The sequence below is a fragment of the Phodopus roborovskii genome, unplaced genomic scaffold, assembly GCF_943737965.1.
Source record: "Phodopus roborovskii unplaced genomic scaffold, PHOROB, whole genome shotgun sequence".
NCBI classification, from domain to species: Eukaryota; Metazoa; Chordata; class Mammalia; order Rodentia; family Cricetidae; genus Phodopus; species Phodopus roborovskii.
Window position 1 is genome coordinate 5,171,509 of NW_026126566.1, and position 27,396 is coordinate 5,198,904.

The 27,396-nt window shown below is 42.4% G+C and overlaps 1 protein-coding gene across 2 annotated transcripts; it reads right to left on the reverse strand.

Moving 5' to 3' along the window:
* Positions 1-1,084: 1,084 nt before the first annotated feature.
* On the reverse strand, positions 1,085-26,349 carry Etf1 (eukaryotic translation termination factor 1). Of its 2 annotated transcripts, XM_051202413.1 has the most exons (11): positions 26,182-26,349; positions 25,918-26,021; positions 10,553-10,728; positions 10,151-10,290; positions 7,063-7,201; positions 6,678-6,868; positions 6,221-6,350; positions 4,759-4,914; positions 4,331-4,395; positions 3,095-3,242; positions 1,085-2,023 (listed from the first exon to the last, which is right to left on the reverse strand). In XM_051202413.1, exons 2-11 carry the CDS (start codon positions 26,001-26,003, stop codon positions 1,941-1,943), a joined length of 1,314 nt encoding a protein of 437 aa, XP_051058370.1. In that variant the 5' UTR covers positions 26,004-26,021; positions 26,182-26,349; the 3' UTR covers positions 1,085-1,940. The 2 variants fall into 2 exon arrangements, with proteins under 2 accessions (XP_051058370.1, XP_051058371.1); XM_051202414.1 differs by lacking the exons at positions 25,918-26,021; positions 26,182-26,349 and adding an exon at positions 10,938-10,959.
* Between the last annotated feature and the right edge of the window lie 1,047 nt (positions 26,350-27,396).

A 27,396-nucleotide genomic window follows, 5' to 3' on the forward strand; every position in this document is an offset into this window, starting at 1 on the left:
CTACAAAAGGAGCTGCATACCCTAAATGTATCATGAGAAACAACAAGCATATCCAAAAATGTAAATTTACATCCAATTTCTCTGGTCTTGTCATATCACATTAGACCCATTTACAATGGCAAAACCCTAAGGTACTGCTGGGAAGAGTGTGTTTGCTTGCTCTTGGGTGTTCTGCAAACCAACAGCAGAGCCCAAAGCAAAAGCCTGTTCGGTGAAGCTTCCCATGTTGGTGAACACCAAAGAATTGACTCTCCTCCCTGGGGGTTGAGACATCAGGTTACATGACAGACAGTCATTTGGACCTCAGAGTTCAGTGTGAGAACCAAAGCTTTACATGTAAGACATACTCCCTTCATTCAAGTGAAACAGGATTATTGGAACGATAGGCAGGTCTGTAACCCGGGAACAAAGAGCTGGTTCAGACCAATAAAGCTACAAGTGACTGAGTCAAGTCCGTGAAGAACGGCAGTCAGGCACGAAAGTGTTAAAGGTACCCAATTTGAAACCCAATGTAACCACCACCCTGGTTGAGTGTGGGTGATACCAACTGACTTTAAAAACCTTTGGTCCTTCAAAGTCCACTTGGTATACTTTCCGTGTTGCTACCACTGGGCACGTCCTACGCTTGTCTACTGCCACCACCTTGAACACACCATGCCCTTGTACTTCAACTGGGTTCAAATCCACTTACAGCCCAGCTGTGAAGCATCGCTTCAGGTTTTTGGCCAACTTTGGATCTAACATGGTTTAATCCATGGTGCCAGAAGCTGTGTCCCATCCCGCCCCGCCCCGCCCCTCCCTCCTCCCATACTTTCTCATCTGAGAGGTGCTTGTAAGTCCCACTTCTGAAACAGATGCTCCAGCCCCCTCAGGGGTTTGAGAAACATGCAGTCATACATGTCTTATCTGCTCCTGCGAAAAATCTTGCAGTTCATTTGAAAGAAAAAAAAAAAAAAAAAAAAAAAAAAAAATCAACATTCACATAATCTCATGCCATCCAACACAAGGAAACACGACCACCTCCCTTTATTATCAAGAATAGATCCAAGCAAAATCACCTTTGAATTTCTTTTTTTTTGGGGGGGGGTTCCACTTAAATTGCATGTTTTATTTCTCCCAATCCCAGCAATAGCACAGAAGCCCCATCATGTCCATTCCAAACTGGTTTCTAGGAGGCTGAGATTACAGGGAGCGTCATTAATGTTAGTGACCCAAAGGGCTCCCAAATGCTTGGCCCAAATGCGCCTCCAAATAGACGGAAGTCGAGAGTGCACTGGCCCCAGGGTCACAGCACTCAGTCTGACTTTGCTATGCAACCTGCACCCTCGGAACAGACAGTCTGGGAGTGGGAAACTGAGGGAGTGAAGCTGAAATTGCCTATTAGCTCACCCTTTCAACATTAAACAGAGACCAAGAGAGAAACAGTTCCAATGTTTCACCGCATGTATTTCTTCTTGTGCAGTCTAAGCTGAGGATGCCATGTAAATGGGTCACTGCGAAATGCAGCAATTTACTTATTCTCCGATCAAAATAAACAAACCAGTATGATCTCACTTCTACTAATTTTTGAAGGTTTACAGCAGTTAAAGTATTTTTGCTTCTATGTATGAAGGTTAAAAAAATCATTTTTTTTTCATAAAATACAAGAGCAACCAATTTTACCATCAAGTAAAAGTAAAAACTGGGATTCTTTGTTAAATTAGTCCGAAGTGGCATTTAGGAACTTAGTTGTAGGCTGCGCTGCTGACACCATGACAAACCAAAGTGTAAGGTTGGGTCTGTTTTGTTTCGCTTTTCTTTTCAGTATCCAATGCTCACGGATTAAGTTCTGGAAATGTTCCAATTGTAAGGCAGGGATCTGTTTGGATTCCACCACGGGTATGCTCCTTGGGTTGAATGCTGGAGGGTGAGGCACATTTTGCCGGACCCATGTCGACTACCTAGTAGTCATCAAGGTCAAAAAATTCATCGTCTCCTCCTTGATATTCCATTCCCTGGAAATCTACTCGGTACCGCAAGATACCTGGAGAAGCAAAGCAGAGTGAGTAACCCAGGTTCTTGAAGCAGGAAGGGGTTAATTTCCCAAGAGAAGCCCACCCTCTTCTAGAATTACAAAATTACAGGCATGGTGGTTCACAAATATAAACTTTAGGCACAAGGACTGTCTAGTTGGAGGTCAATTTGGGTGCCAGTAAGTCCCAGACAAGTTGCCCCATTGTGGTTCCAATGTTTCACCGCATGTATTTCTTCTTGTGCAGACTAAGCTGAGGATGCCATGTAAATGGGTCACTGCGAAATGCAGCAATTTACTTATTCTCCGATCAAAACCACAATGGAGAGGGGGGAGATGGTACAGAGAACAACAGTGCTTGTGTTAAGCCTGGAACCTACATGGCGGAAAGAGAGGAAACTACCCGTTACCCTCAGATACCCCAATGTTTGCAGACATTACTCCCCAAAACAAAACACAGGCCTAGCAATATGGTTCTGCCGGTGGAGGCACTTGCTGTACAAGCAGACTCTCAGAACTCAGAAGGAGAGAACCAACCCCTGCAAACTGACCCCCATATGCATGCATGACACTCTTGTTCCCACATAAAAACACACAAAACCCCAGAGATTAAATATGACTAAAATACATTATGTATATGCATAAAAAAAAAAAAAAAACCCAAAACCAAAAAACATGCTGAGTGTGGTGGCGCACGCCTTTAGTCTCGTTAGTCCCAGCACTCGGGAGCCAAAGGCATTGGCATCTCTTGAGTCCAAGGCCAGCCAGGTCTACAAAGCAAGTTCCAGGACAGCCAGGGCTACACATAGAAACCTCATCTTCAAAAACCCAACCAAACCAAACCCACCCATACAAGCATCCCAGGAGATCCATTATTATATATAAATACATGCTAAGAAAAACCATTAAAGAAATCCTGTCTCAAACAAAACAAACTCATTAAAGATAACCAAAAGTTGGACCAAACTAAGGAATGTGCTGCTACCACCTGCTGTCCTGCTTTCAAGTAGAGAGAGCACATGCCACTTATTTCAGGCTAGCCAAAGCCCTGGTAAGAAAGCCTACTTGGAATTTGCTACTCACCTCCAATTCCACCAAATCCTTTCACAAACTGTGATCCTTCTTGTGATTTATCAGTAACAATTTCTAGTGTAGCTCCAAATTTTTTATAGTTGTTAGCAAACCATTCCAAGAGGGGCATGCTCTCAATCAGTTCATGCTCCTGTCCAGTCTACAGGGCAGTCATGACACAGAAAAAATGGCATTAGAATATAAAGTTCAGCCTAACCCTCTCAATGTCCCGCTCATTCTCTTGAGTACTATAAATTATATCCTATCCTGATTCTTGGGAACATAACTGAGATAGTAGATAATCTGATTATCTTAGTCTTTCTCCTCAGGCTGTAGCCTCAGCAACAAAATGTCATAGTTATGAACTTATGACTCCTATTGCTGATTCCAGAAACTAGGCTGTTGTAGCTTCTCTTCATCCAATAGCCCAGAAAAGACATATCACAGGGCTGCATAAAAAAAATCAAAACCAAACCAAACAAAAAAACCACCCCCCCAAACAAACCCCACCCCCACAAAATTACACCACATGTATACATGGTGCCCATGACCTGGAATTATAGACAATTGTGAGCTGCCATGTAGATGCTAGGAGCCAAACTTGGGTCCCCTTGAAGAACAAGCACTCTTAGCTCTCCAGTCGCACTGGCAGCCTTGTTCCAAAAGCATTCACTGTTGTATGTACATGGCATGTACTGCCATAAGGTACCATGCAGTGGCCAGAAGACAAACTGCTGGTGCCAGTTCTCAGGCAGAACTGAAAGCAGCTACCATGATAGCTGTCTTGTTTAGGATGGTAGTGTTCATTATAAATCATGGCAATGCATTTAAACCTAGCTAAGTGCAAAGGAAAGGCTGATAAAATACTAATAAAGCAACACAGGTCTCATAGGGTGGCAGGCACAGTGCTACTCAATTTAAATCTGTTATTTCAAGAATAATAATGTTTTCCTTCTTAACATTTTAAGAGATAGGGTCTACGTAGTTGTAACTGGCCTTGTACCTACAGAGAGCCTGCTTCAGCCTTTTAACTGCATGCACCACCACACCCAGCTTACTTGACTACTTTAAAATAGTCTATAATAGCCACGATCCCCTCCTCCTTTGGATCAGTGAGTGTGGCAATTAGATACTGCTCCTTCCCGTGTCTAACTAGACTAAGGCTTTTGTTTCTCAAGGCTGACACTCTGTGTTAACCAATGTTCTAACACTCATGCTTTTTGTATGTTACCATAAAAAAATCCATACCTCTTTGTCTGTGAAGTGAGATTTATCCTTCTCTTGTTCCGGAGTTAAATAGAGAATTTTCTCCTCTGCAGTATTAAAAGTTAAAAAAGAAAAGAGTATTGAACTGGCTCTGACAACACTAATAGATGTAATCAACTCTCTAAGAGGGGATTAGATAAGAAAGGACTCCTAGACTATCAAACCTTCCCATAAGTATACACCCTGGTACCTTGCTCCTGCAAGGACATATCAAAGGCATTCACAGTATAACCCCATTTCTTAACGAATTTAACTGGGGGGGGGGGGCACGGTGGCACAGAGAACAACACAGACACGGACAAAACACAACACATGACCTATACAATTATATGTTCCCTTCTAACTATGACCGAAATCAAAGCTTCCTGAACACAGAAATGTGACAGCAACAATATTTTCTTCATCTTTACCTTCTGTGCCTTGGCAATGAAGAACATATCTCATTATATCCAGATTTTCATAGACTATTAGAATCTCTACAGCTCCCATTTCCAAAGCCTTTAGTGTATCTTCAACTCCAAAACAGTACTTGCCCGTGTCCTGGCTAATTTCATCAAAGTATCGCCCTGTGGATTAGGGAATATAACAATGAAATATATGGTGGCTCTTGATATCCATGAGCTTAAGTCAACTATGAATTAAAACAGTAAGCACAGCTTTGCAATGTGTACTAGAGAGCTAGGCCTGTGGTGGTTATATGCAAATACAACACAGTTTCTCTAAGGGCCTAGCACACCTGTGGTTTTGTTACACAAAAGTTTATGAAATCGATTCTACCAGTCTGATCACTAGAAAGAGAATCCCACTTTCACCCCAGGCTTGACAGGTGAGCCACCAGAGCCTGCAGCCAGTGCTAGCTGCGATCTGCCTCAAGCCCACATGGCTGAGAACCAAGGGTCCCTGGATCACAGTTGCTGAGCTCCTAGGTCCTCCTAAGTCGCCCTTTTAAGGGTGGTGCTGCACTTTCCATCAGATCCATGGAGGACACTGCAAGCCTCTCTTTGGATCCTGTCTGAGGCATAGCTGGGGCAAGAAAAAACAAGATTCCCCAGCAGGGTTTGTTTTCAGTCAGGGTCTTGCGCATCCCACACTGACTTTTTTCCTATATAGTTAAGGATGACCTTGAACTTCTGATTTTCCTGCCTCTACCACCCAGAGTGTTGGGATTACAGGTTCCCCAGCCAGTATATTGTACTGGTGCTGTGTACTGACTCGAGGGTCTTGTGAATGCTAGGCAAGCACTCTACCTACTGAGGCCCCTACCTCAAAGTCTCACCCTGAAAATCAGGCAACACCACTAGACCTCAGCTTCCTGAGCACTGGGATTACATAGGCATGTGCCACCTATGCCCAGCTGATGCTACCCTCCATCCCCAGTGAAAATATTTGGTTTTCCATTCTCTCTCTCTCTAAAGAGGCTCTTTTTAAAAAATGTTTATTAATTTTTATTTCCTGTGCACTGGTGTTTTGCCTGCATATGTATATGTGAAGCATCAAATCCCCTGGAATTGGACTTACAGACAACTGTGAGCAGCCATGTGGGTGCTGAGAATTGAACTGGGGTCCTCTGGAAGAACAACCTGTGTTCTTAACTGCTGAGCCAACTCTCCAGCCTGGTTTCCCATTCTTTTACCATTTTTTTTTTTTTTTTAAACTTTAGTTTCATTTGGGACAGAGTCTCAAGTCTCATATAACCAAGGCTGGCCTAAAAGCTCCTGTAGCTAAGGATGACCTTGAATTCTTGATCTAACATCAGCCACCCTAGTGTGGGGATTACTAGTATGAACTACTACACCTAGCCCTTTCTTTTATATCTTTCAGTGTCTTAATTCATACACATACACCAAAAACAAAATAGCATTTCAGTGGTACCTATTAATTTCTTCTCTTGGATGAACTTCACGTTGGAGAGAACTTCAGTAGATAATTCAATGGCTTGGTTGAATCCATTTTCACCTCCATAGGATATATCAACTAATTTTAAAACTTTTGATTGCAACCTCTGAGACAAAAGAAACAAAAACATTAGGACCGCAAATACCTGAAATTCCACTCCCTTTCTCAAAAAATAACCAAACAAAACAAAAACTTGCTATCCGATCCCCTAGGAGCTGGAGTTATAGGTATTTGTGAGCCATCTGATGTGAGTGCTAGGACCAAATTTAAGTCTTTTGCATAAGCTTTGTGCACCTTTAACTACTGAGCCACCTCTCCACCCACAGACTTTTAAACCTGGAGAATTTATGGCTAGGGATGCAAACGTGTGCATATATTCGGACTAGTGTACCCACACTAGAGATTCCAGTAACAGCAGCTCCTTATCTCTTACCTGATCAAACATGTCAGATTGACTTAGTTCAGTTTTAAAGTCAGCTGATCCAGCTAAAACCAGACCCGCCACATTCACTTTGTCTCCAGAAATAAACAGCTGCACAGCAGTCTCTGCTACTTTCCGAACATAGTTATGTCGCTTTTCCATTCTTAAACGGGCAAAACGCAAGGCTGATTGACCTCCTCTGCCTTTGACAGAAAAGTAGTGGGGAAGACAGGGGTAACTATTAACAAGTACAACATGCCATGAAGTAAAAGCAAAATAATCAGTCAAGCTAAAGACACAGAGAAAAAGACCACTTCCATAACTGGTTAGCACAAACTGATGCCTAGTGACTACTGTTAGACATAAGTAAAAGAACTCAAGGAGTCCTCCTATATACCGTGTTTCTTTGGGAGATCCACAGTGAATTTGTGCAGGACTTCTCTGGTGTTTCCTTGGAGCGTGCCAAAAAGAGCACCACTGCCGTCTATTACAATAAAACCAAACTTGCTGTCATCTGAAAGTAATGCTGTAAGAGCCTAAAAAACAAAAAACACAACACTGTACAGTGAATTCCTATGTTCTGCCAAGGCATCGACAAAATTCAAAGTGACACTCAAACCCTTTTATCCCACTCAATTCTGCAGAGGGAGTGGAGTAATCTATATACTTATGTAGAATGGTAGTTTCCATTCTTCAGGGAAGGAGAGGGGGAAATATTCATTGCTTACAGTTAGTTAGTTCTGGAGATAAGATGGTGATGGTACTGCACAACTAAAAGCAGTTAAGGTGATTTATCTGGATTTTACCACAATAAAAAAAGTAAGAAACAAAACATCTCAATACCTAAACTTGGGCAGGCAAGATGGCTCAGCAAGTAAAGGTGCCTGATGCCTACACCTCTGGTCCCCTCCCCCCAAATCAATGCAGAAGGACAGAATCAACCCCCCAAAAGTTGTTCAGACCTTGACAACCAAGCCACAGAAGCCTGTCCTCCTCCCCCCCCCCACACACACAAAAGTTGAGGTGGACACAGTGGTATAACTCCAGCACCAGAGAGGCTGACACAGTTCAAAGCCAACCTGAACTGCATAGTGAGAGACCACCTCCAAACTCAATCAACTAACTAACCAAGCAACTATCAACCAAACAAGATGTCAGTAGAAAATTGTAGTCTGTTTTTCCCCCTTTCATCATTTTATTTAGATAGATGGTATATAGTACGTAACATCCAAATTAAGGATGGAATTTCCAAATTTGGTTCCTGTTTTTCTAGACTAGTGCTCTGAAATGCAACTCAAGTTTGTTAACTACCAATGACCTCAGCATTACTAGACAGTACTACCATGGCAAAATAATCTTGTAAATCAATCTTATAGTAAGAATAAGGGAAAACAGATGTGTCTAAAAACGTTTTTTGTTTTTTTTTTTTTTCTAATGTTTCTCACAATTTTAAAGTCCCCATACTCCTCAGGATTTGTCTGTGTAGCTCAGGCTGTCCTCAAACTCAAGAGATTCACCTGCCTCTGCCTCCCCAGTGCAGGGATTAGAGGCTTTTGGAATGTGTATTAGTGTTTTGCCTGCATGTACATCTGTGCGAAAGTGTCAGATCCTCTGGAATGGGGATTACAGATAGGTGTGAGTTACCTTGTGGGTCTTCTGGAAGAGCAGTCAGTGCTATTAACCACTGAGCCCCAGGATTAGAGTTTATAGGAAAACTATTGAGTTATATATTATTGATTTTGATCTCTTTAGAACTGAGAAATTATTCATTCTATTTTAATTAAAGGAAAAGAAACCTTTATAAAAATGACTAGAATGCAGGCTACTGAATTAGCAATCTATGGTTTAGAAAAATGAAATTTAGCAGTAAGATACGCATAGTGCAAGTTTGATGTGGTGACATGCCTATAAGAGTCATGAGAACTGAGTCCAAAATGCTAGTCTAGGCCAGAAAAGCAAGACCCTGTCTTAACCAAAAACAAAACAAAACAAAACAAGCTCCCCCCCACAAAAGGAGAAAAAAAAAAAAAAAAAATATCAGTCGTTGGATTCACTTGCAATCCCCAAATCAGAAGTTCAAGGTCATCTATGGTTATATAAAATTTTGAGAACAGCCAGTCTCAATAAAATAAACTCTAACAGGGGCAGAGGAGTGGCTTGATAGGTAAGGTGCTTTCTGTGCATAAGGACTTAGTTTGGATCTATGTAAAAAAACTAGGTATGGGGGAATTCTGGGTGCTGGGGGTATAAGAATTCCTACCCTTAGCGCTAGTAGTCATTTTAATGTCTACTGGAAGAGTAAAAATCAATTATGCTAATATAATAACTTAGCTAAAAACCAACAATATAGCTATCAGGTACTTTTAAATCACAAAGATCCAAAATCTGCTTTCATCAAAGTTGATATAAGCAAATTCACTAGATAGAATGGCCAGCAGTCCCAAGAGGCCTTTGCTGGGATATTAGGAGCTAGCTAAGAAGAAGCTAAGCTAGATTACCACACAGTCAACCAAGATTCAACTGGGTCCATTGGACTTCCTGTCAAGTTAGCAAAAATCACCCAGTGTAAACTGTGGACAAATGTCAGTTCTAATTTCACTGCAGGTTTCTCTCTAGGTTGACGAAAGGCAAGAGACTAAAGTAGAAGCCAGCTGTGAATTCCTGATTGCTTTACTGTTGACTGATTTAGGTCAGTCTAATGAGGTTTCTTTTCCACTACTAATGTTCATCATCGTTAGCTTTGTCACTCAGGTTTCGTGAGAACAGGAAATGAGAAAAACTCACTAAACGCATTTTATTCGCTTATTTTTCAACAATTTGTGAGCTTAGCACCAAAGTATAAGAATATAAGCAGGTATTACTGGTATATAGCAAGAGATAATCAATCAGCAGCCAATCACCTGCTTCTAATTAGTTATCCAAATCCAACTTAGCATTTTCCTCCAACATCCTATTGAAGTGCCTAGCACTTCAGAGGTGGAGGCAGGAGGATCAGGAACTCAAAACTAGCCTCAGCAACACAGAGCCTTGTCCTCTTCCAGCACCAGCACCCCCACCCACAGGAAAAAAATATCCATGTAAAAGGTTACAGTTGCCTATGGTTACTATCTAAGCCACCAACTGCATTTCTACTTTAGTGTATAATCTACAAAAATAAAACAAATAGTTACAAATTCCTGTGCATGAATGTTTACAGTGATATTGTCCATGAAAGCCAGACAGTGAAAACAATCCAAAGGCATCAATTTATAAACACATAAATATTGTGGCTTATCTAATACCAGAGTATTCAATGATAAAGTGGTGAAACAGTATAGAAAAATGCTGCCACACAATCTTGAAATAAAGAAAAGGCTAGACTGTAGGACTCCACTATAGGAATGTGTAAGCCAACCTATGAATAGAAAGTAGATTAACAGTGAACTAGAGCTAAGGAAGCTGAAGAAAGGCTAGTAGCCACTAATGGGTTCTGTGCTCACTCTTACCTCTGTATGAAACTTGTTGTCGCACAAATACAAGGATGTATTAATTGGTTTGAAAGGTTCAAAGTCAATGTTGACTTTCTTTTCCTTTCCTTCTTCTGTTACAATTGTTCCACAGTAAACAACCAGACCATTTGGAGGTACTGCAAAGAACATAAACAATTTCTCTACTTTAACTGTTCCCAGAGCCACAATTAAATAAAACAGAAAAACCCCTAACACAGGCGAAATTCTCACCCCAAGTGCAAATCTCTGAGATGTTTCAGTAGAATTTATTCCTTAAGTACAGCAAATACTTTGTGCTCAATGGAGTAAAAAAGAACAGTGACAACAGCTGCCCGAAGACACAGCAGTAAAGCACCATGGCAGGAGCAGAGCAGACAAAGCAGATGGGGAAATGGTTACCTTTGTTATAAAGTTTGAGTCTCTGTTGTACAGATGTGATGGCTCCCAGGACTGAAAGGCGGTTTACTCGTGACTTAATGTTAGACGCAGTTCCAAACTCGTCTGCTAACATTTTTGCCACTCGTGAAATCTGGTCTTTGGGAGGAATGATCAGCGATATCATGCTCGTGCCATTGCTAGGGAGAGAAACACACTGCTTTAAATTCATGTTTACCATCAGGAAATGAGCTATAGTGAGACACATCATCTGGACGGTACCAGAAAAGCATTAACTACATCAGTGCATTTTCCAAAGAAAGCCAAACAAGAGTCAGTAGACAGTTAAGTGCTCAATTATTTCAATATGGAGATTAGTCATGTAATGAACACACTCAAAGGGAAATACCTCATTCTCAAGGATGGAGATAGAAGGTTGCTATGGAGGGCCAACAAGCTGGAATCTGACCATGAATGCAGCCTGTCAATAGTGGAGACCTAAGATGCTGGTGGCTCTTCAGTTATGCCAGGACAATGCAACAAGTCTTCCAAAGTCCAGACAAATGTTTTACTTAACACCATCCCTTTCTTCTTAAACTCTAGGCTTGCCACAAAACCCCTCAAACATTAATCCAGCATACCAAGTGCTGTCTTGATAGAAGAGTATGCAATTCACAAATATCCCAGTCATGAAACAATTTGTATCAAGAATATTTTTGCTTTTTTTTGAGATGGGGAGCTATGTAGACTGTAGTAGAGACCCTTCTGTCTCTGCTGAGATTAAAGGAGTATCCACCAAGAATGTGTTTTGATTACACTGATTTGACTAAATTTTTTTTTGCAAGAGTCAAGCAGGGACTAGAGATGGCTGGGTAACTGAAAGCACCTGTTTTCACAATCATAAATAAAAGCCTGGAGTTGAGGTTCCAGAACCCTTACAACACGTCAGGTGTTCTGCACATGCCTAGTAACATCAGCTCCAAGAGGATAAGACAATAAAGTGTCTATCACAGAGCACGTGCGTGCTAACACACAAATACATTTTTAAAAGAGTAATGCACCGAGAGCCTGATAAGTATCCAAACAAATTCAAATATCTAGAACCAAAAGATGAGGCTGAAGTGAAGAACACCACCTCTTTAACCTGTACTTTCAAAATACTATCAGCAGCAGTTAAACACATGGTTTCAAAACGTTTAGATCTGTTTTTGTCTAGCATGCACGAGGTCACAGCTTCAAACTCGAACACCAAGGAGAAAGGCAGGGTATGTCAGCAGCAATGTAAACCAGTTTTGTAACTTGAAGAGTTCTGAAGGCTGGTTTACCATGTGAAGACTCGCCTATAATGACTACACACATAAAGTTGGTTAAGATGACAACTAACGTTAGAGAGAGAAGCCTCAGTATTACACACACCTATAATCTTAGCACTAGGGAGGCAGAAATAGGAGGATCCCTAGAGGTCATAGGTTTAAATGGGGACCATCTCAAAACACAAGTGGAGAGTGATAACAGAAAGTACCTGATGCCAGTTTCCACGCATGCACACCACACACAAAGATAACACATAAGAAAAGATACAATGCGTGAAAACCATGTGGTAAGATAGGTAAAGATAACCAAAAAAAAAAAAAAAAAAAAAAAAAAAAAAAAAGAGGGAGGGAAGGAAAAGGAGGGCAGGTGGGCGGGGTGTGCTAAGTGGTGCATGCCTTTGATCCCAGCACTTAGGAGGCAGAGGCCAGTCTGGTCTATAGCACGAGTTCCAGGCCTGCCAGGGATACACAGTGAAACCCTATCTAGAACCATCTCCCAAACAAATATAACATTATTTATTTATTTTAAAAAATTTATATAGTGTTCTTGCCTGCATATATGCCTACATGCCAGAAGAGGGCACCAGATCTCATTATAGATGGTTGTGAGCCACCATGTGATTGCTGGGAATTGAACTCCAGACCTCTGGAAAAGCAGCCAATGCTCTTAACCACTGAGCCATCTCCCCAGCCCCAACAATTTTTTTTTAAGTGTATTTTTTGGTTTTCTTTTGGCCTGTACATAAGCCTGTCTTGTCTGCACTACTGCATGCCTGATGCCCTCAGAGGCCAGAAGAGGCAGGAAACTCCCTGGAACCTAGGTTCTGTCCACGAGAAATCAGGACTCTGAACTACTGAGCCACCTCTCCAGCCCCATGACAAGTCAGTTTAAATACAAACTATTTCCTGTGGGTTTTATTTTCTTTCCCCGATGACCATCACTTTAGAGGCTCTCAGAATCTTTAGGTGCCATAGGCACTATGTTAAAGGGCCCCAGTTCTAAGCAAACACTACTTTACAAAGTAGTTTCCTAAGATATGGAATTGATAGACGAGTGGAGTGAGAAGAGGCTGCCTGTGAATAACAGAGATGATGGCATAGGAACCCAACCCCAAAGGACTGGAAAATTTAAAGCTAAATAAAACCGAGTAAACTCAAAATATCTCAAAGTCAGATAATGATATGCAGGACAGAGTAATGACCTTGAGATAAGCTGCTATTTGTTTTCCACAAAGATAGGTTAAAATGATAAACATTCAGTAAGCTATTTTGCTTTAAGAATAAATAGTAGGTAGGGGCTGGAGAGATGGCTCAGTGGTTAAGGTGCTCTTCCAGAGGACCTGGGGTTCAATTCCCAGCAGCCATATGAAGCTCACAACTGTCTGTAACTTCCAGTTCCAGAAGATCTGACACCCTCACACCACTGCACATAAAGTTAAATTAAAAAAAAAAAAAAAAAAGAATGAGAACAGTAGGGTAACCTTGCATTTCCACCCATGTAACATTTTAGAGAAGTTAAGGCAGTGAACACATTTATTTAGTGACGAGATGTGATCTCATCCCTGGAATTCACTGCTTAAAAGTTAAGAAGCAGAGAGCAGGGAGTGGTGGTGGTGCACTCCATTAATCCCGGCACATCTGCCAGACAGGCAGATCTCTGAGTCCAGCCTCATTTACAGAGGAACCCTGTCTCAAAAACCCAAAACAGATCCAGAAGGATAGCCTACCCCCCAAAAAAATTTTTTGAGTACATTTCTACTAAGTTACTAAATGTGAAATACACTATCTTAAATAAAGTTCAAGACTGAAGAGATGGCTCTATGAGTATGAGTGCTTGTATAAGGACATGAGTTCAGATCCCAGAATCTACATAAAAACATGTACTTGTAACTCTGGGCTGTGGGAGGTAAAGACTAGGACTTCCTAGCTGCCAGCCTAGCTCCAGGTTCAATGAGAGACCCTGTCTCAAGGGAATAAGAACTTTCGTTACATATATAGAATGACATCTCCCATTAGACGTTCATCACTGAGCTATACCCCCCTGCTGCAATAGTTTTATTTCTCTGGTGCTCTCACACAAAGACACATAGGGTCCATCTCCCACCTACCTCCTAAATTTTAGGGGCAAAACTACCTTTCACTGGTTTCCATGTATAACTCTCCCTACTCTACAGGGGGAAACATTTCTGAACTCATCTTTGCAAGACACTTGATTAGAAAAGGGCTGAAACCTAGATCTTAAAAACATAGCTTGTGGGGGTGGGGCATGGGTGCATGCCTGTGTCCCAGACCTCCAAGGCTGAGGAATTAATAGTTCAGGCTACTAAAGCTGCCTGGTAATTTCTATGCTAGCTTTAACACTAGCAGATGAAAGGCCTCTGCTAGAAAGTTTTGGAGCAGATACACTCATTCACCCCACAGGCAAGGCAAAGCTGTTAGACCAGTTTATGTAAACACAAGAATATCTCAAGGAAGTTGAGTATTTCATGTTCACATATTGCAAATACCTCTTAAAAGGAGAATGAGAAATAAAACTCTTGCAGCATGGGGGATATAGCTCAGTGATGAAAGTACTTGCTTGACCATGTGCAAGGCCCAGAGTTAGACCTCCAGACATTTGAGAGAGAGAGATCTCACCTGAGAAGCTGCTAGCTATAAAGGCCAAGCTATAGCATATTCTCATTCTCCCCACCTCCTCATCTATGAGACAGGGTATCCTTGGCTGGCCTGGAGCTTACTATATAGACCAGCCTGCCCCAGGCTCCAGTGCTGGGATTAAAGGTATGTGCCACTACATTCTATCTGCCTTCATTAATTCTAATAACTTTTTTTTTTAACCTCTCTGTTGTCATTTTATCCCTTTCCAAAATCAAAAGACCCCGATTAAGAAGAGCCAGTGAGGGTACTGGAGAGATGATTTGGCAGTGAAGAGTAATTTAGCGGCTCTTCCAGAAGACCCAGGGTTTGATTCCAACTGTCTACATGTAGCTCACACTCCTGTCTGTATTGAGAGCACCAGGCACTCACATGGTGCTCAAACATCTACACACATTAAAAGAAGCCAATGAATACAAGTTTGTAATCTCAGAACTTGGAAGGGCGGCACAGAAAGATCCCAAGGCAGACTTGGCTACAGGGCAAGAGCCAGCGAAAGGGCCACGGAGATGTTCCAGTCAGAAAAGAGCATGTGGATCTGAATCCAATCCGCAGCGCCAACATAAAAGCTAGGGGTGTGTGGGTGTGTGAGACAATGCATGCCTGAAGGAAACCCCTCAGAACCAAGGAGGCAGGCAGGGAGGTCCCTAGGGCTCCAGGTTAGCCAGGGGGTGGGGAGATGGCTAAACAAAAACAAGCAACAACAGTAAAAACACTCCTAGCAAGATGGAAAGCAGAGACTGCAGAGTTCCCACAAGCTCAATGGCCAGCTACAGCAAAGAAGCTGTCTTAACAAGGTGGAGGTGGTCAAAACACCTGATAGTGTCCCCTGACTGCACACATGCACCACGCCGATGAGGAGGAAGACAAGATAGACAAAAAGAAGCCCCTATGTGGGTTGGCAATCCCAGATTTTATTTAGGAGGCAGAGCCAGGAAGCAGAGTCAGCCTGATCTATATTGAGAGTTCCAGACCAGCTGGGAACAAAGTATGACCCTGTCTCAAAACAACAAGAGCCAATGAGGGGCTGGTGAGACAGCTCAGCAGGTAAAGACACTTCAAACCCTGGAAACCACATGATAGAAGAGCCCACCCCGTCCCCCAACCTCCACCACAAAAATTAATGTTAAAAAAAAAAAAGTCAATGAATACTATATAGCAATGACTCATACACAGGCCTTAAAAACTTTAAGACATAAAAAGCAAGATACAACATAGAACTGCAACCAACACAAAGCACCCAAGGCCTTTTGTCCTCTTCATGCTCACCAGGGTACTTTCCATTATCAAATAATTTTCTTTAATGATTTACCCAGAGGATTAGCTTCTAGGAGTCAAAGGGAAGAAACACTTGTAAATACACAAAGCAAACATAACTAGGTCAAATTAAAGCGCAAACAACACAGGAAGGAAAGATCTGGACGGTCAGCAACTTTCCCTTTCCTCATGCTTGAGTTGTTGACAGGGAAGTTCCTTTACCTAGGTCACCAGTATATGTCAGGATAGGAGCAGCATTACTCACCTAAGGATTCAGTCCCCAGGACTGTGGCAGGAAAACATTTATATGGTGACTTTACCCAGGAGACATAAGAAGAAAACTGAAGGTAATCAGTGAGTCCTGGCTTGCAATGAATGCAGCACATGTTTGGTCAACTTTAGGCAAACAATACAGAAGCATCCTTTGACCTGTAAAAGTTTTGCTAAGGTTTGGTTTACACAGCAAGTTCCAGATCTCACTTCAAACACGAAATAATCACCGTTGTCTACCTTGCATACTTCTAAGCAGGACCATCTATCTATCTTTTGGTCAGATGAAGGCAAAGCCATCTCCATAATGCAAGCCTAAATTTAATCTGCCGGGCGCTGGTGGCATACATCTTTGATCCCAGCACTCTGGAGGCAGAGGCAGGCGGATCTCTGTGAGTTTGAGGCCAGCCTGGTCTACAGAGCGAGTTCCAGGACTCCAAAGTATTACAGAGAAACCCTGCCTCAAAACAACAAAAGAACAGAAATCCAAAAAGCACACATGCCTCATTTACCTTATGCTGTGCCCCAACAAATGTTGGAAATTCAACCTTACCTACCCGCACAGGGAGTTTGAGGACAGTCTGGATCATTTGATATTCTGTCTCAAAACAATACAATTTCAGTCTGCCCAGGGGCAACAGTGCTTCTCTGAAGAAACCTATGTAGGTACAAGGACACTCCACAAAGTTGTTCTGAGACCTCCACATACAAATTGGCACATGCATGCACACAGATGTACATGGGCGCGCACACACACAAGGAGACTGAATAGCAGAGAGTAAGTAACCACTAAATGGCAACTAGATGGAGCTGTGGCTCTGTCATCCTGACAACCTCTCCCCACAGACACTATTTGAACTTGGCTGTTTCCACCCAGAGGCAGAGAGGACTTTGGTAGGTGGTAGCCACTTTCCTAGGATGGCCGCACAACAGATTCAACACCATCTAAAACATTAAACAGCTGTACCATATAAAGTGGAAGTGGCCCTATCCTACATGTGCGGCACAGGTTCCATCAGGGTGAATCACTCCAGAGGCCTATCTTGTCACAGCTTGGTACTTTCCAGGGTAGAAATCATTTTGGCATCAAATAATTGAGGAATCAAAGTCTTCAGTACACAATATCCTAAATACATCCATTTATCTATGTGTGAGTAGTTTGGAGCTCAAGTGAGTCATCAACTCATTTATTTATTTGTTATTGTGCCACAGTGTACATGAGGGGGTTAGAAGAAAAAAAAAAAAAAAACACCAAAATGAAAAACTTCTGGGAGTTGGTTCTCTCCTTTAACTTGAACATAGGCGTTGAAGATCCCAATCAGGTAACCAAGCTCGCACCAGATGCACTTTTACCTTCTGAGTCATTTTACTGGGCCCCAATATACCTTTGTTTGCTTATTTTTATTTCCAAGACTGGGCCTGCATACCCTGCCCGTTCCTAGAACTCTATAGACCAGGCTGGTCTTGAACTTGGAGATCTGCCTGTTTCTGCCTTAAGAGTGCTGGGATTAAAAGTGAAGACCACTGCACCTGATATCAATATACTTTCTTATAAGTAGACATCAGATGTTTATTGTAAGCAGCTATAGTAAATATCAATTGAACATTTCTACTCCAAGGCGGATATGATGATCTACATCTGTAGCCCTTGAACACTGTAGCAGGAGAATGAATAATGCTTGTGAGGCCAGTCTGGGCAATATAGTGATATCTAGTCTCAATAAAGTCCTCCTTAGAGAGGAACACCTGGAAATAACCATATCACATTTAATGACCCGAGATCAATCCCTGGAGCCCACTTGGTGGAAGGAAAGAATTGATTACCACAAGTAATCCTGACAGGCAGGCATGTGTGTGCCACCCTTACTTAAAAGAACACCCCAATGCCACCTACTGGAATATTCCACCAGGAAGCAGCAGAAGCTGGAAAATTTCTCTAGTTTTGTCAAAACAACGAACTACAAGGAGATAGCAATCTTAGCCAGTGTTAGGATCTCACTATCAGTGCTCTAGCTAGGAAGCCACAAGGGAAAAATTTCCTTTCCTTGACCAACATCAAGTATTTTGAAATAAAGCAAAAGCCTCAAACTCTCCCACTAATTGTCTTTTTTAGTACACAAGTATTTCCTTCACCATCAATGCTCATTAAGAACAAACATGTTGAGCCTGGAATAGGAGCATTTGCTGCTCTTCCAGAGGATATGAGTTCAACAACCCAAGCCCCAATCAGGCAGCTCACAACTGCCTGTAACTCCAAGGTAATCTGACACATCTGGCCTCTCCAGGCACCTGCCCACACACATTAATTGATTTACTAACTAAAATAAATTAAATCTAGACAAATAGAATTTTGGGGGTCAAGAATATGTAGCTCTGTGGAAGAGCACTTGCCTAGCATTCAAGAGGCCATGGATTCAATTTCCAATACCACAAAAGATTTTTAACAAGTTCAATCCCCAGTACAATACAAGAATGAACCACTCTAGCTATGGGGTACACTGAGAAGTAGAAACAGGAGGGTCAGTTTCAAAACAATGAAACATCACCATGACAATTGTAAAACTGCAATCATTGCTTTTTTCTACCATGCCAAAGATTCTCCAGCCACACAATACAACACTAATGCCCAAACCAACTTTTCTGCAGTGCTTTGCACATACTAGGCAAACACAAAGTAATCTTTTCTTTTCTTTTTTTGAGAATGGATGTCATTGCTCAGGCTGGCCTTGAGGCTGGCCTCTGGCCTTAGTTAACCTCCACTTTACTAGGATTACAAACATGGGGTTTGGCTACTTTATTACTTGGTTTACAAAGTAACAATCCTTAAAAAGCAAAAAGAAAAACCCAGCTTTTAACAGCTGAGCCATCTCTCCATCCCCACAAAGTAACATTTTTTAAAACACCTGCCTTGATAAGACACTTTCTAACTTTTGTCCAAGTAGTAACCTAATTCTTTTTGGATAGTACCCAACATGCCATTGAAGACTATAAATTGGGCTTAGTGGCTACTGCCTGCAATCACAAAACTTGGAAAGTTAAGGCACAAGGATTCTTGTGAGCTCTGGACTAGCCTGGGCTACAGAATAATACACTGTCTCAAAAAACAAAACAAAGATTCGAATCACTGCCTGCACTGACTCCTCAAACTATGGTAGTCTGTACTTCACACAGGCTCAAAGTGCTTGTGTTACTACTCCAGGGATGACTAGCAGAGCATGTTCTCGTTTTTTTAAAAAAGAAACTTTTAACCTGATGGTAATGCACACCCCTTTAATCCCAGCACTTGGGAGGCAAAGGTAGGCAGATCTGAGTTTGAGATCAGCCTGGTCTACATAGTGAGTTCCAGGACAGCTGGGGTTACACAGAGGAAATCCTGTTGAGGAGGTGGGGTGGACACACAGCTATCCTGGCCTAGCCAACACAAATAAGAGGGGACCTCTTTCCTTCAACCAACCCAAACACCAGACCTAAAAGCAAATTAATCCAGGAAGCAGAGGCAGTAAGATCCCTGTGACTTTGAAGCCAGGCTAATCTACAGAGGGAGTTCCAGGCCTGTTTGGAAAAACCAAAACCAACCAACCAAACAACCCACCAAATAAACTCCCCAAAACCCATCAAGGAAGTATTAAAGGATCAATGTTGGACACATATATAATCCTACACTTGGGAGGGTAAGACAGAATTGTGAGTTCAAGACTAGTCTAGAAAACACAGCAAAACCCTGTCTCAAGACACCAAGTATAGGCCAATGGCTCCAGATTATCAGCACAACTAGAATGAGTTGTCAGGAACCCAGAAATGAAAAGTCCTATGAACATAGAAGGAAGAGCTGCAACAAGAATAAAGACAGTGGCCAAGGGTCCAAAGTATGTCAAATGGCAATAATAAAGCCTGCTATTAGAGGCATTCTCATGGAGCTCTCAGTGCCTGAGTGGAAAGCCATATAATTTCTAAAAGAGCTTTGAACCTTCCAAACCCCCAATCCTTACTCTCTCTTAAGATAGCAGGTTGCTGAAGAATAAAAAGACACCTACAGAATGTATCCTAGGAGAAGATTCTATTCTGAGATTCCTGGAGAATAGGCCAGACTCAGAAAACTCTACTGGAGATGATCAACTGGACAGACAGATGTGATAACTGGCAGGCAAAAATTTCCTTCCCACTCTTTAAGCAGACTCTAAAACCAATAAAAATGCTGCTACAAAGCTAATAATTTCGATTTTCTTATAAGCAAGTATCTTTCCCTCATCCCAGACAGGATTTCTCTGTATTGCTTTGGAGCCTGTCCTGGAACTAGCTCTACAGACCAGGCTGGCCTCGAACTCACAGAGATCCTCCTGCCTCTGCCTCCCAAGTGCTGGGATTAAAGGCATGTGCTACCAATGCAGGGCCATAAGAAAGTATCTTACCAGACAGTACTGGTAGACAAGTACTTTCTTAATCCCTAAATTAAAAGAAAAAAGAGCCCTCCTGTAAAAGGGTCCAATTGATCTTTGTAGTCTGGCAAGAAGGGCAGGAAACACCTTACATAAATACCTTCATAATGCATTCTAACACAGTATGCACTCACTGAAGAGTGTGTCTAGAGAATCTCCCTTCCCTGGAAGGGTAAGTATATCCCCTACCACAATGTGTGTGTGTCAATACTTGAAACTCAAGAGTAATTACTCATTAAATCTACAGTACATAAGACTCTTATGCAGAATACTACAGCTGCTAGGACTAGTTCTGAATTAAGACACTTGGAGGGGTATCTGAGGAAGACTACCACATCCTATTATGGATGTGCTTGCTCATCACTCACCTTCCTTTCTCTGACCACTTTTTTCTGTGTGCAGGTGCAGGAGGAGGTCAGAGGTTAGCAATGGTCTTTCTCAATTACTCTGTATTGTATTTTTTGAGACAGTCTAACCCTGAGCATGCTAGGCAAGTACTCTATCACTGAATGATATCACAATACTGCTTTTTAAATTTTGACTCAGCATGTCATTTAGTTACCCAGGCACACTTTGAACATGCAACTTCCTACCTCAACTTCACACATAGCTAAAGTTAGTCCTGTGCCACTAGACCTAGATCCTTTAAGGTATTTCTACAAGATCAATGTTTGCATACATAACAGGAAAGCATCATACATTCAGGAACAGTGGCACATGCTTAAAATCCCAGTATTTCAAATGCTGAGGCAAGCGGATAGCCAGTGGAAAAGAACTTAGGCTACATGGCTATGAGAAATACACAGTGCTAGACATTTTAACCCAGTGAGCCAAACATTAACAATCCAAAATTTCTTTTCCAGTTTTTTGAGATAGGGTTTCTCTGTAACAGCCCTGGCTGTCCTAGTACTCACGGTAGACCAGGCTGGCCTCGAACTCACAGAGATCTGCTTGCCTGTCTTTGCCACCACCGCCTGGAACAATCCAAGATTTATATGCATAGTTAAATACATATAATCTGTCATATGTCAAACAAGTCTCTGCACTTTCTAGGTGTGTCTTACTTTCTTCCACACAATCTTTTAATTCTCAGGATTAAACCTATTAAAATATCTTTAGAACCCAAATTTAGCTTCATTTTAAAAAGAATATTGAAAAATGAGTAACATTCTGCTGGCTGAATATTTGCATTCAAGGCCAACGTGGTCTACAGAGTTCCAGGACAGTCAGGGATACACAGAGAAAACCTTGTCTCCAAAAACCAAAAGAAAACAGAAAATGTTCCTTTTATTGAGAGAAAGATGCATATAGAACAGTCTACTGTAGGCAACTGATCTTGGACTAAGGACCATTCCTTTTCCCAGAGCTAGAGTGATGACGAGCTGGTCCTGGTGGCTCGTTCTTATAATTCCAGCATTTGGGAGATTGAAACAGAAAGATCAAGCAGGAACACATGAAATCTTACCTCAAAAAACAAAACAAAAAAGAAACCAAAACCACAAAAACGCCTAGAAACCTGCTTTAAGTTCCTTATTTGAAATCACATGGCACCAGCTTTGGCCATGTAAATGTTTCTCCTTGAGACAACTTTGGTGAATATACCAAGAGTAATCATAAAGAGGTAAAATCATACACAATCAAATATTAAGGGAGGCTTATATGTAAGAAAACAACTGGCTATTAGCATATATAAACTTAATATTCAACCTCACTTAAATGAAAACAAAATAGGCACACTCAAATCAGTTTAAAATCCATGTGTTAAGAAACAAAACAAGCAAACAAAACAACCCAGGTGTTATAAAACAGGGACACCAAGTTTCTTCTTTAGTATCTGGCCTTTGTAGATGCAATTCCACAAATAATACAGCCTGCTGGACTTAAGTCTTGAAGATTTTAGAAAACACAAAATATAGCTCACTGGTTCACAAATTAGAATCTAGATTACTATGCAGTTACACGTGTGGAAACCAAAGCTTAGAATAATGTATCACAGGTCAAACAAGCCTCTGCACATCTTGTCTCACATTTTTACACTGTGATACTCAAGAAACAGGTTATCTAAACTTTAAGCTTCAGTTGCTTGTGTAGCAAATAGTGACATTTACTGTTGTGAATATTAAATGACAATGTATCACTCCAAAGCATTTATGACAAAATGTTCAATAAATTATTGTGGTTATTTCATCCTGTCAATGTATTTTAACTATTGAGTACATTTTGTGGGTAGTTCTTTTTAAGCTACACTGTACTTGGTTATATACCAGAAGATATTCACACAATGATGAGTAAAACTTCAAAATTACTTTTTTGGGCAAATTTTAAAAAGTAGCATTTATGCTGAGTATGGTGACAGCACATATGAGCAGAGACACACAGGTCTTTGTGAGTTGGGAGGCCATCCTTGGCTACGTAGTGAGACCCTCACTCCAAAAAACAGCAACAACCATCAAACAAGAAAAAAAAAAAAAAAAAAAAAAAAAAAAAAACCAACCAACTAAAAAACAAAACAAAACTACAAAACCCCACTACCAATCTTGGGCCCTGACAACCCAAGTTCCAGCCCCAGACCTTAACACAGAAAGAGAAAATCAACTAATGCCAAAGTTGCCCTTTAACTTCTACAAAATCCATGTACACACGCTAATGGGACAAATGGAAACAGACCCACACCTAATCCTGCCTACAAGTTCCTATTAATTTCTGAGACGATTCTAGGCACCCATCACTACCTTGTGCTAGCTACATCTGACTACAAACGTTAGTTTCTACTGACATTCAACGGGGGCACTCCCAAATACTGGTACATATGTAAGCATTTTGCTATTTAATTTGTCTTTAAGGTTCATCACAATTACCCTAAGAATATTTTAGTATTGCCAGGCAGAGTAGCTCATCCTATAACCCCAGCACCTGGAAGCAGATCAGGTGGTCAAACCAGTTTCAGCCTATAATGAGTTGGAGGCCAGCTTGGCTTCCAAAACCATCAAATAAATAAAAACACTTTCTTTTTGGGGGGAGAGCCCATAAAACACTGTGAAAATTTAAAGTCTAATACAACTCAGCAATGGAAATTAAATCTTGTCATTTCCCAAAAGAAACTAATTACCAAGAAAGTTCTGAGCCACATACACTAAAATTTGGATTCCCTGACCAACAACATTTGAGATGGATAGGATCTTAACATTTCCATGGGCTCAAGGTGCAACCAAATCCTGGCTAACTTATTAAGCAAAGTAGGACAAGATTATAAACCACATTATTTGTTTAGAGGAAGAGTCTCTAGATATTTTGGACAGAATAATCCTATCTAAAATATTGTTTAGCATGCTTCAAACTTTACTGAACTTTTCTAACTAGAAAGTAAAGTTTCCAAAGGCGTTTAAAAGAGCCTTAAAATTTTCAAGTAGTTAGGAACTATGGCTAGGAACAAATCTAAGAATCAGTTTGCTCATCAACTAGGAGAAAGAAAAGTAGCTTATTAAGCAGTGTTGTCTTCAATGTTAACTTCATTCAAACAAATTAATTAATGATATTTTAGCTGCTTCAGAGAACACACTATATCCAAATTCTCCTTTTGTTTGACTTGTTTCTTTGAGACAGGGTTTCTTTGTGTAGCTTTGGTGCATGTCCTGGAACTCACAGAGATCCACCTGCCTCTCTCTGCCTCTACCTCCCCAGTGCTAGGACTAAAGGCGAGTACCACCTAATATCCAAATTCTAATAAAAGAACCTGCCTAAATGAAAGCACGGAGACAGCCTACAGGTTCAAGTCCAACTTGAAACAGTGTAACAGCAGTAATCCATGAGTGTCAGTACCCCACAGAAAGCTTTAAGTAACAACAGAAGGTAGCCTACAGAAACAATAGTACCCGGCTAATTCTTGGCATCTCTTGGCATTGTAATGAATCATGAGCTCTATTAACATTCCTATACAGCATTTTTACATTTGGGATTACTTATTTTTACTTTGCCACATGGTACAAGTTCCTATGAGTAAGTCTTTATATCCCAATAAATTAAAAAAGACAAAAAACAACAACAAAAAAAACCCCCTAAGAAATAATAACAATAAAATCATCTACTTCAACTGAAGTTTTTACACTACATCAAAGGGATGAACAAAGCACCAAATAGGGCCAAACTTTCAGAAGTCTGATCCTAAACAGACATTTGTGCTGCTCACTTATTAATAATGAAACACCAAAGCAAAAGCATCCTGCTTTAAAACCATGGACTCTAGAATAAAGCCAAATCCAATTCCAAAAGTGAATGAACTCAGTGACAAGGTGGTCACCATTTCACCATCAAGCTACCCATCATTGATAAACTCGAGCTGAAAACAGAATGTTTCATCTGTGTGCTGAAACTAACTTCCTACATGGATGGCCTGGGAAAAAGCCACTCTGCTATAAGAATACTCTGGTACAGGAATTTATAAAGTTTCTATTAATTCGGAAAGTAAGAAACTTCCATACAGCAATGCATGGAAGAAACAAATACCTCTGGCACACTCTCACACAAAACAAACATATGGCTACTTTCAACCTAGTGTATTCACCCAGGATCGGACACACTAACAAATTCTTAGAGACTGAAAGATCGGTTTGAGTCAGTTTTGAATTTCCACAGCATTACTAGCCCATTAGGCACTTGACAGTGATACTCCCAAGAAGTTCCACAGAGACGCCAACAAGGACTCTATTATTATGGTTCCTATCAAACAGCCCCATTACCTGGAATTCTCTTGAATATGCATACAACAGACTTGTTAACAAAAAAAGCCACCATCACCCCATTCCACTCACGCTGGTATTTTCGGTTTATAGGCGGGTCCCGGAACAGCTAAAACCAGGAAACTCCAGGGTAATTAGAAAACTTAGGGGAAGTCACCTTCGGAGAGGCCTAAGACCCAGAGAAATAAAGGTAAGCCAGGAAGATCTCTCTTGGCCAACTCTTCTTTACACCCCCCCCCCCATCAAACCTTCACCCACACCGGACTTGTAAGTCCAAGTGGGGGAGGCCATTTTAATGAGGCCTGTCTGAGGAACGTGAATCGAGAGGAAGAGAGAAAATCAGGGTAGGGCGTTCGGAAAGGAACGCCAAGTTCTTTCCCCAACAGCACCCAAGTCGGGTGGCAGCACCAGGAGCCCGAAAAGTGAGGAGCTGGATTCAAGGGCTCCAGAGGGCTACGAAAGTAGCAGTGGCTTCCTCCAGAGAGGGGGCGAGTGATCTGAGCCGTGGGAACCACACTCCTTACCCCCAAGGGGGGGAAGGACTTCTTTCCCGGCCAGCCGCGCCGACCCTCGCCCTCCAGTCAGAGGCTACTACCCAGAGGTCCAGAAGGCGGGAGTTGGCTAGTGCCGGGTTCTCCTCATCCGGCCATGCGGCGCGGGGGCGGCCATCCTGAGGGGTCCGGGATCCAAGAGGGCCCGGGGGGGCCGGACGCGGCGCTCACCCGCGGGCCGCCTCCAAGCTCTTAATGAGCTTCTTGATCTTCCAGATCTCCACGTTCCTATCGGCAGCACTGGGGTCGTCCGCCATCTTCTCGCCTCCTCCTCCCTAGAGCGGCCCGGCGGGGCCCGGAGACACCAAGACCACAGAGTTAGCGCCGCCGCTGGGGCAGAGCGGCCCCCTTCTTCGCCACCCCCCGAGCTGCCCTCTTCTCCCCGCCCCGACAGCCCGCCGCATAGGGCGCCGGCCTTCCCTACGCCCGCTTTACCTAAGGGCCCAGTCCTGGGCGGTAGCGGCTGCTCCTCCCCGGCGGCGGCTCCGCGGCGGCGGCGGCTCTGACGTAGGACACCGGCTCCCTCTCTCCAGGCAGCTGCATGTGTTGCAATCCGCTCACATGGGGCCTCTGATCTCACTTCCTCCGCCAGGGGCGGAGTGGAAGGCGGCGGGCGGAAGGGAGGGGGCCGGTGCGACGAAGAGAAGCTCTGCGCGCGCCGCGACTTCCCATTGGCTCTCCGCACCTCTGCTTACAAGAGGTGAGCTGATTGGCTGCCTCTGCGGCCGGGCTGCCTTGTGAGGTATAGGCCGAGGAGCGGGAGGTACCGCCTTCCTTCCGGCCCGGCTAGCCTGGAGGAGGAAGCGGGGTGAATCCGCTGGCTCTCGCGAGCATTTTCTCAGCTTCTACGGGCTGGAATGGGGATGGCTCTTAAAGGCGCGAGAGAGTGATCGTTGTCTTTCGTTCTTACCCCTTAAACCTGAGTGAACATCTGAAGCTCTGCCACGCAGTCTAGCTTCTCGAACCGACACGTATGTACGTGCGTGCGGCCAATGTTGTTTGAAGAGTTTGGAGGACCTCTCTACGCGGTGCAGCTTTATCGCTGACCAAATGCGGTGCGCCTGTGTGCATCGTGGCTTCGCGAACAAGAGTTCAGAATTCTGGCCTCTAGGATTGGATCAGGAACTTCGCCGAGGCTGGAGCCGATCGGCTGCGCAGGGGTGAAGGAGGGTTTACTATCGTTTAGTGCTGGCTACTATGGGTTCACTTTGGATTTGGGACTTTGGGGTTTGAAGGATGAAAGGGTTGCCTGGGGTTGGAGACCCAGAGTATCTGAGAGCGTGCGTGTTTTGTTAACTGTTGAGCGTGGAGGTGGGGAGAATGTTGGAAACGTTAGAACTGTTACGAGTTAAGCTTTCCAATTGTCTCCCTTCGCTTCACTTGTGTGCTTTCAAATATTTGAACTCGGAGCAAGTGCTAGATCACGTATTTCTGGAAATATAGGTGAACCTAGTAAGTAATGTAACCCTAATATAGCTCACAATCCAGTTACGTTTATAACCGTGATTTTTTTTTTTTTTTTTTTTTTTTTTTTGAGACAGGGTTTCTCTGTAACCCTGTTATCCTGGAACTTGGTCTGTACAGCAGGATATTTTTTTCTCTACCTACCGATTGCTGGCGCCACTGCCACCTAGCAGCTGTTCATAATTT

Coding starts and splice junctions, on each gene's coding strand:
- Etf1 (XM_051202413.1), bottom strand. CDS start 26,003: ATGGCGGACGACCCCAGTGCTGCCGATAGGAACGTGGAGATCTGGAAG. Junction 10,291..10,552: donor ACTCAAACTTTATAACAAAG/GTAACCATTTCC, acceptor TGTTCTTTGCAG/TACCTCCAAATGGTCTGGTT. Junction 3,243..4,330: donor CTCACTTCACAGACAAAGAG/GTATGGATTTTT, acceptor ACTGCCCTGTAG/ACTGGACAGGAGCATGAACT.